This window comes from Helianthus annuus, chromosome 9, assembly GCF_002127325.2.
Source record: "Helianthus annuus cultivar XRQ/B chromosome 9, HanXRQr2.0-SUNRISE, whole genome shotgun sequence".
NCBI classification, from domain to species: domain Eukaryota; kingdom Viridiplantae; phylum Streptophyta; class Magnoliopsida; order Asterales; family Asteraceae; genus Helianthus; species Helianthus annuus.
In genome coordinates this window covers 177,528,589-177,538,213 of record NC_035441.2, presented here as the reverse complement: position 1 = coordinate 177,538,213, position 9,625 = coordinate 177,528,589, and the positions used below count along the sequence as shown (strand labels likewise).

The 9,625-nt window shown below is 40.2% G+C and overlaps 1 protein-coding gene across 1 annotated transcript; it reads right to left on the bottom strand.

Annotated features, from left to right (window-relative positions):
- Nucleotides 1-3,415: 3,415 nt before the first annotated feature.
- Nucleotides 3,416-9,554, bottom strand: LOC110875025. The gene is made up of 3 exons (XM_035977146.1): nucleotides 8,414-9,554; nucleotides 4,131-4,184; nucleotides 3,416-3,768 (listed from the first exon to the last, which is right to left on the bottom strand). Exons 1-3 carry the CDS (start codon nucleotides 9,552-9,554, stop codon nucleotides 3,752-3,754), a joined length of 1,212 nt encoding a protein of 403 aa, XP_035833039.1. The 3' UTR covers nucleotides 3,416-3,751.
- Nucleotides 9,555-9,625: the final 71 nt, after the last annotated feature.

Below are 9,625 nucleotides of genomic sequence, written 5' to 3'. Positions count from 1 at the left end.
GAGCACCAAAAGCCGTCTGGCTTGCTACAACAGCCTGAACTTCCCGAGTGGAAGTGGGAATGTGTAACTATGGACTTCATAACCAAGTTACCCAAAACCAGGAAAGGAAACGATACAATATGGGTCATAGTCGATAGGCTGACTAAATCAGCTCATTTTCTACCCATCAAGGAGACGTATAGCTCCGATATGTTAGCCCAACTTTATGTTGATAAGATTGTAGCCTTACACGGCATACCTGTGACTATTATCTCGGACAGGGATACCAGGTACACGTCTCATTTCTGGAAGAGTTTCCAGCAATCTTTGGGCACGCGTTTAAACTTTAGTACCGCTTACCATCCACAGACGGACGGTCAAAGTGAGCGTACCATCCAAACGCTAGAAGACATGCTTCGTGCATGCGCGATCGATTTAGGTGGTAACTGGGATAAGAATCTACCCCTGATCGAATTCTCCTACAATAATAGCTACCACACCAGCATAAAGGCTGCGCCTTTCGAGGCATTATACGGTAGGAAATGTAGATCGCCTGTTTGTTGGGCGGAAGTAGGAGAGGTCCAATTATCAGGACCAGAGATTGTTTTCCAGACAACGGACAAGATTGTCCAGATCCGGGAACGTCTCAAGGCTGCCCGTGATAGGCAGAAAAGCTACGCTGATCCAAAACGTAAGGATCTCCACTTCGAAGTAGGTGAAAAAGTGTTGCTTAAGGTATCACCCTGGAAGGGGGTGATGCGTTTCGGCAAGAAAGGCAAACTGAGTCCGAGATACATAGGACCTTTTGAGGTCATTGAACGGGTCGGGTCAGTCGCCTATAAGTTGAACTTGCCTGAAAAGCTCAGTGGAATTCACAACGTGTTCCACATCTGCAATCTCAAAAAGTGCTTCGCCGATGAATCATTGGTGATTCCACACACAGATGTGCATATAGATGAGAGCTTAAAATTCATAGAAAAACCTTTGTCGATTGAGGATCGACAGGTAAAGAAGCTTCGCAGAAAGCACGTACCGATTGTAAAGGTCAAATGGGATGCTCGTAGAGGTCCTGAATATACGTGGGAAGTCGAAGCTACAATGAAAGAAAAGTACCCCTATTTATTTGAGTAAATCTCGGGTCGAGATTTATTTTAAGGGGGTGAGGATGTAACACCTCGAAATTTTGTGTCCAATGATGTGTTAACACGTGTCATTTGATTACACGTGGCATCTATCATAAATAAAGGACTAATTTTGACAAACCTTGAAAGTATGTAAATTCGAGGGTTATAAATGTCAACAAGGGTAAATATACTGTATAGTAACCCTAAATAATGCTTGAACCTTCAAACGAATAAATCATAGATCGTACAGAAGCGAAACGCGAAAGAAAGTGAGAGATTACAAGCTACAGGGGTTAACCGTGTCAACATGTTTAATTATACCTCTGAGTGACCCTTTGACGTTCCCAAGGCTTTGTAACGGTATTATACACTCACTAAAATGTAATATATAAATTTCGCGAAGTTTCGTTATGAAACGAGAAAGTTACGATCGAATTCGTAGAAGAAGGGTTAAAAGCGTCAATAATGAAAGTTAAGTCTTTCTGAATAATTAATAAACTAACCGGGGATTTAATAACGCGGGTAAATAACACGAGGTCCTTAGTTGTAATTAACCGAGAGCCAAACCGCAAAGTTACCCCTTCAAACCCGAAAGGTCAGGTAAATCATTACGAAAGATTTCGTTATTAATTACCAGGATTTCGTAATCATTTCAAAAGATTTTAAAAATCTGAAAAACAGGCCTCTCGCGACCCGCGTTAAGTAATAGCCTAAGTGTAGGCGGGTCGCGAGCTTCCTAAGATACGCGCCTGATATTCAAATCTCAGGCGACCCGCATTAAAATGGCATGGAACTTCCATGCGGGTCGCGTGGGACGCCCAGATGCAGAAAGTTGTAACTACTTGCCTTTTGGAGCCTTTGAACGATCAAAACACTAATGAATGAGGCATGGGCACCCTACACTTGACCCATATCACTTAGGGACACCTGCCCATGATCCATGATCAAATGTAGACTGAGTTGTGATGATCTTGGGTGCTTTCTTTGGCTATAAATAGCATCCTTATGTGCATAACATTCACACAACACAAAACACATTCATCTGATCATTCCAAGAGCTCTCTAGCATTCTCTTCTGCTCTCTAAGCAAGATACCACTTCTGTAAGTCGTTCACAATCAATATGGTCTTGCATTTCCATAGTTATAGCTTATAAACACAACCGTCGTAACTAACGGTTGTCATTACAATAACCTGCAAATGGTTCAGTCTTATGACGAATCAAAAGTGGTTTTGAGTTGGTAATTATGTGGGTAATAAACCTCTAAAAGGGTTCCCCCTGATCACCACTCTAACTATGTCAAATATCGAGTCAAACGCGCATTTAAAAAGTCAACAGAAAGTCATTTTGCCATTTTCTACATAATCTGTAATGTATACGTTATGAAACCTGTTTTGATAATCATAAAACATGATAATAAGTATATAAACTTGTTTGCGCTCGTTTGAATCGACCATTTGCTATATTGACCCGGTTCGGAGCCGAATGTCGCAAAAGTTTGACTTTTGCATTGACTTCAGTTCTGACCCGTCTTAGTGAGGTATAGATATACCTTAGGACTCTCTTAGGACCAGGTTACATGATGGTATAAACCTCTGTGATCGGTTCATGAGTTATCCAAGTCTTTTGCGCATTTCCGTTAAATCGCCTAGAAGTTGACCGTAACGCCATTTTGAAAATAAAACGAGTATTTCGGACACGTGAATGGACCAGAACCTTGCCTATTAAATTATAAGCATGTCCTTAAAGTTTCACGCCAATCCGAGGTCTAGAATGAGAGTTATGCTAATTAGCGCAATCTAAATAAACTTTTGTAATAAACGGCGCAATTAGCATAACGCCTATCTAAACCAAGATTTCGTCACCAAAACTTTTACCCACTGTATTAAAATAATATTTTGGGAATTTTAAAGATTTTTAATAATTTTTACCTTGCTCATAACCTGCGGTTATGGCTACGGTTCGGTAAATACCGAATATGCCCTTTTCGGCCAAAACATGAGTTCTACAAGGTCTTTTGACCCGATTCCAGTTGCTACTGGTTCCAAATAATAAATAAAGTATTTTAAGCTTTATAAGCTGTACGGGAAACTCAGATTTCCTGTAGAACTCGAAAAGCTCTTTAAAAGTCTTTAAAATGACCGAAAAACCCCTACGGGGCGTAATATTAACTAAAACTCGTTACGGGCATCACGGAAGGTATCCTACTGATACCACAACCTCTTTAAGGCATATTGACTTAGGAAATAAGCGTACGACTCTCATGGTTAACCGTTTCGCCTATTGCGCTGTAACACCCTCTAATTTGGTACTTGAAAGTCACAAGAACGACACATAGTTTAATCACCTAAAAATTTAAAATTTGGGCATGACCCATTCGTAACTTGGACAAATTCCCTGTTTATACTTTATCAAAATACTCAAACTACGACACTTTCCCTAAAACACCAAAAGAACATAACATTTTCAACCACCATTTCAAACATTGAGTTCTAAGTACTAAATACTTGCAAACGACTAGTTAAAGATTAAAGACTTCAACACAACTAGACATTACAAAACTATTAACATTTGAAATTACTACAAAAGAGGCGGAAGCGCATCACGGGTGATCAAGGTGTGTTCATATCCGAGTGACGCAACGACGATTAAACTTGTGCTTTACCTACAACCATTCAATAAAACATATACATTAGCGTAGTGCACTTAACATTTTCATTCGCTTATAATACATGTTCACGGGTTTACGAGATATCTTACCAATCATTCTTATTATATTTCAAATCATTCTAGTTGAATAAGCATACTATCTCTCAAAAGTCCCCAATAACCCGTTTAGTACGGATTAAGGAGAAGACTTCCATTTAATTCCCTTCCATTCGAACCCGAACCGAGCCAATCACTATGGTTCGCTACGGATTCTCACTTTCACATTCTTGTTTGAAACGAGCACATTAAATTGTAAATCAAATAATCAAAGGAGGCGATTGATTAAACTCATAACTAAAATGTAAGTAACGAACTTACCTCGATCTTGTGCCTTTGTTTGTGATCCGGAACTAGCTCCTTCTTCTTTCGATCCTACATGAATTCGTTCTTATTTAGATCATAGCTCTTACATTCTTAATCACACTTTCAAGTATCAATGCTACTCATATAACAATTGACAATACTTTAATTTCATCATACAAATCCATTCACAACGATTTATTTAGACTACTTAGATTATCATTGAGGCATTTCATCAAACACCTAACATGCGTACTACTTATCAAGCCTTATGTACATGTATCTTATGCATAAATTCACTAGAATACATCACCTTTCACATAATCAATCACTCATGTTCAAATATTCATTCTACACAATATAATCTACCAACACTCTATCATTCATACAATTTTATTTGAAGATTTACTCACTAATCAACAATCTATTCACTATCATGCTAGAACAAGTGGGTTTTTCCCCCAAACTCTTTAGTAAATCGAATTCATGCACAATATACCTTCTACATGATGATTCTAACTCACATACAATCTAATTTCATACTAATTCACGAATTGGTATAAACCCTAGTTCATCAACAAACATCAAATTGTGAGATTTTATCTTACCTTATGTTCAAAACACTTGGATTAGAGAGTATTTAGACACTAGCATGCGATTTATGACTCTAATCCTTCACAATCTTGCTGAATTTTGAGGTTGAATCATGCAATTAGGGTTTCCCCCTTTTTCCCTTCTCTGGTCGCGACCAACACCCCCAGAACATTCTGGGATTTTAATTTTACTAAATGATTTAATATAAACTTTTACATTCTTAACCCTCCATGTTGGTTTATTGTTTCATTAATACCCCTCTACATTTTAGTAAACTTCCTTTAAGTTATTTACAAAATAATCATAACTAATCATAAACTTTTAAATATTAAAGTATCTAACCTTATAAATTATGGGATGTTACAAATCTACCCCCCTTAAAAGAGGTTTCGTCCCCGAAACCTTAATACGTACCAAAAAGAGACGGGTAGTGCTTTCGCATTTCATCTTCAGATTCCCAGGTTAGATCCGATCCCTTCCGATGCTGCCATTGCACTAAAACTTGTCGAATGGCCTTGTTTCGTAAATGATTTATTTTGGAATCTTTGATAGCTACCGGCTTTTCAATATAACTCATTTTATCATCCAATTCAATGTCATCAAGTGACACATGCGCTGTATCATCCGCGAGGCACTTTCTTAGTTGAGACACGTGAAACGTGTTATGGATTCCATCCAGAGCTGGAGGTAATTCTAGCCGATATGCCACTTTATCAATACGGGCCACTATTCTGAACGGTCCGATGTATCGAGGGCCCAACTTTCCTCGTTTGCGGAACCGTATTATTCCCTTCCACGGCGAAACCTTTAAAAATACACGATCACCTTCTTGAAATTCTATAGGGCGCCTTCTTTTATCTGCATAGGATTTTTGCCTGTCTTGCGCCGCCTTCAAACGAGCCCGGACTTGATCAATCTTTTCATTCGTTATTGCCACAACATCTTTAGGCGCAAGTTTCCGTTGCCCGACTTCTCCCCAACATACAGGTGTTCTACACTTTCTACCGTACAACATTTCATATGGCGCCATTTTGATACTACTTTGATAACTATTGTTGTACGCGAACTCCACCAACGGTAAATGGTTATCCCAATTACCCCCAAGGTCTATGACACAAGCCCTCAACATATCAAGCAACGTTTGTATAGTTCTTTCCGATTGTCCATCCGTCTGCGGATGGTACGCGGTACTTAGTCGCAAGTTTGTGCCCACATCTTCATGAAATTTTCGCCAAAAACGAGACGTGAATCTTGTGTCACGATCCGACACAATAGACACGGGTACTCCGTGACGAGCAATTATTTCATTCATATAAATTTCCGCCAATTTTTCGGATGAAATAGATTCTCGTATTGGTAGAAAGTGAGCACTCTTTGTAAGTCGGTCGGCAATAACCCAAATAGCATCGTGACCTCGTTTCGTTCTGGGTAGCTTTGTAATAAGGTCCATGGTTATATCTTCCCACTTCCAAACTGGTATTTCTAATGACTGTAATTTACCATACGGTTTTTGGTGCTCCGCCTTCACTTGGGAACATGTCAAGCACTTAGCCACGTACTTAACAATGTCTCGTTTCATTCCAGGCCACCAATACCCTTTCTTTAAATCTTGATACATTTTTGTAGCCCCCGGGTGTACCGTATAGCGGGATTTGTGAGCCTCCTCTAGCAACAATGATTTCACCTCGGATAACCATGGTACCCAGATTCGGTCATACCTGGTCATGACGCCGTCGGCATTCATCTTTAATCCTCCAATTAGGCCTTTCATTCTTTCCTTCTTTGGATCACCATTTAAGGATTTTATTTGTGCTTCCTTGATCAACTCCAAAAGTTTAGGGGTGACAGTCATTTTCATTGACTTAACTTGTATGGGTGATGGGTATTCCTTCCGGCTTAACGCATCTGCTACAACGTTGGCTTTCCCCGGATGATAAAGGATTTCACAATCATAATCCTTAATTAATTCCAACCACCTTCGTTGTCTCATATTCAATTCTTTTTGTTCGAAGAAATACTTGAGACTTTTGTGATCCGAATATATGGTACATTTAGTTCCGTACAAATAATGTCGCCACAGTTTCAACGCAAATACAACTGCAGCCAACTCTAAATCGTGTGTTGGGTAGTTACTTTCATGTGGTTTAAGCTGCCTTGAAGCATATGCTATCACTTTACCCCGTTGCATTAAAACAGCCCCCAAGCCCTGATGTGAAGCATCAGTATATACTACCAAGTCTTCTGAACCTTCGGGTAAGGTTAGAATTGGGGCGTCAGACAGCTTATCCTTCAAGGTTTGGAATGCCTTCTCTTGCTCAACTCCCCACACAAACTTCTCATTCTTCTTGGTTAGTCTGGTTAAAGGTAACGCTATTTTGGAAAAATCCTGTATAAACCTTCGGTAATACCCAGCCAATCCCAGAAACTTCTCACTTCACTCGGGTTCTTAGGAGGAACCCAGTTCACAACAGCCTCTACTTTAGTTGGGTCTACCAAGACACCATCTTTATTAATGACGTGGCCAAGAAATTGCACCTCTCTAAGCCAGAAGGCACATTTGGAAAACTTAGCATATAACTTCTCTTTCCGAAGAATCTCTAACACTTCACGCAAATGATTTGCATGTTCGGCTCTACTGCGAGAGTACACAAGGATATCATCTATAAATACTATAACAGACTTATCCAGCATGGGCCGACATACTCTATTCATCAAATCCATGAAAGCGGCCGGGGCGTTAGTTAGTTCGAATGGCATTACTAAAAACTCGTAATGCCCGTATCGGGTCCTGAACGCAGTTTTCGCAACATCTTCTTCCCGTACCCGAAGTTGGTGATACCCCGAACGCAAATCGATCTTTGAAAACCAACTTGCTCCTTGCAGTTGGTAAAAAAGATCATCTATTCGAGGTAAAGGGTATTTATTCTTCACGGTCAACTTGTTCAAATCTCGATAATCTATACACATGCGCATCGTGCCGTCTTTCTTTTTCACAAAGAGTACCGGGGCTCCCCAAGGCGACACACTCGGGCGTACGAAACCCTTATCGAGTAATTCCTGTATCTGTGTCATTAGCTCTCGCATCTCAGTGGGAGCTAATCTATAAGGAGCTTTAGCCACTGGCTTGGCACCCGGGTTTAATTCGATTCGGAATTCCACCTCTCGCTCAGGTGGCAATCCCGGTAATTCATCCGGAAACACATCCGCATATTCATTCACCACTTCTACTTCTCCAATTTCAGGCACCTTCTGTCTTGTATCCACTACATAAACCAAGTAAACCTTACCCTCATTCCTTGCGTGCTTCACCGCCTCGACAATCGTGCACAGTTTTGTCTCTAACTTTCTTTCCCCACAAATGCTTATTCGAGCCCCACTAGGTGAGAATACATGAATAACTTTCGCCTCGCATTGAATTTCCGCGTGATAGCGGGATAACCAGTCCATCCCGACTACCACCTTGAATTCCCCCAAAGTCATAGGAATGAGATCTATTTCAAATTCTTCGTTTTCTATGGTTATCTTACAATTCTTACAAATTTCACATAACAAATAACTTTTACTATCCGCTACTTCTACTTCTAAGGGTACAGACATTCGTTCCTTTCTAAAAGAGGGATAACACATAAGTTCGTCTGACACGAAAGATTTGCTAGCACCAGAATCGAATAACACATTCACGGGTATTTGGTTGATTAAGAAAATACCTGACACGACATTCGGTGAGGCCTTGGCTTCCTCGGTAGTAATCTGAAACATTCTTCCCCGAGCCTTCTGATTTTCATTCTTCTTTTCATCCTTCTGCCCTTGTTGTTTAAGCTTTGGACAGTCAGCTTTTACATGACCGGGAGTGAAACAATTGAAACACGTCCTCACGGGACTAGGGCACTTAAAGTAAGGATGTCCCTCCTGACCACAGTTGTAGCACCCTTTCTTTCCCATTAAACATTCTCCGGTGTGAAGCTTTCCACAAGTTTTGCATGGGGGAATACTACTTTTTGATCCTCCTTTACTTCTAGTGTCGTGTTGCTTAGGCTTCTTGGAGGGGCTCGTAGTTGATGGCTTTTCAGCAGGCCGTTTCTCTCCTCTTTCCACTTGTCGCTTCAGTTCTATCTCTCTATCCCGGGCTAGATTGATGAGTTCACCCAAAGTTTCACACTTTGAAGGAGTAATGAACTCCCTATACTCAGCCTTCAACATTCCATAGTACCGATTGATCTTCATCCTTTCAGATTTGACGAAATCATCACAGAACTTCAACTTATCGTAGAATATATTGGTAATTTCATCAATAGACTCATTCTGTTGACGAAGATGCAAGAACTCATCTTGTATTCTATCAATTGCCGATTGCGGGCAATGATGTTTCAGGAACAATTCTTTGAACTCTTGCCATGTTAAAGTTTGGAGTCCTTCTTCCCCTATCTCTTTACATTTAGTATCCCACCGATCCTTGGCTTGTTGCTGAAGTTGACCCGTAGCAAACATTACTTGATCTTCCTTCTCACATCGACTACGCACAAATACAGCTTCAACATTGGCTATCCATCTTTGACACTTTATTGGATCCACCTCCCCTTTATATGAAAAGGGATTACACGCCATAAAATCCTTATATGTACACCTTCGTTCCTTACTTCTAGTTGTGGATCCTTCAATCATTTCCTTTAACTCCTCAATCTTGCTAGCCATCATCTCATCAACAATCCCTAAAACTCGGCTCTCAACTTCTTGAGCTAGCTTGGGAAGGTTGGCATTCATTACTTTTTCTGCCGCTTCCATCATCTTATCATTAAGTGCTTCTTGACGGGCTATTTCAGCATCATCTATGTTACGTGCGTCCGTCATCTACATAAAACATCCATTCTATATATTAAAATTCCTCTTTCGTACATCCCTCTAACACATACATACTCATT

Coding starts and splice junctions, on each gene's coding strand:
- LOC110875025 (XM_035977146.1), bottom strand. CDS start 9,554: ATGACGGACGCACGTAACATAGATGATGCTGAAATAGCCCGTCAAGAA. Junction 4,185..8,413: donor CTCACCGAATGTCGTGTCAG/GTATTTTCTTAA, acceptor GAATTCATGTAG/GATCGAAAGAAGAAGGAGCT.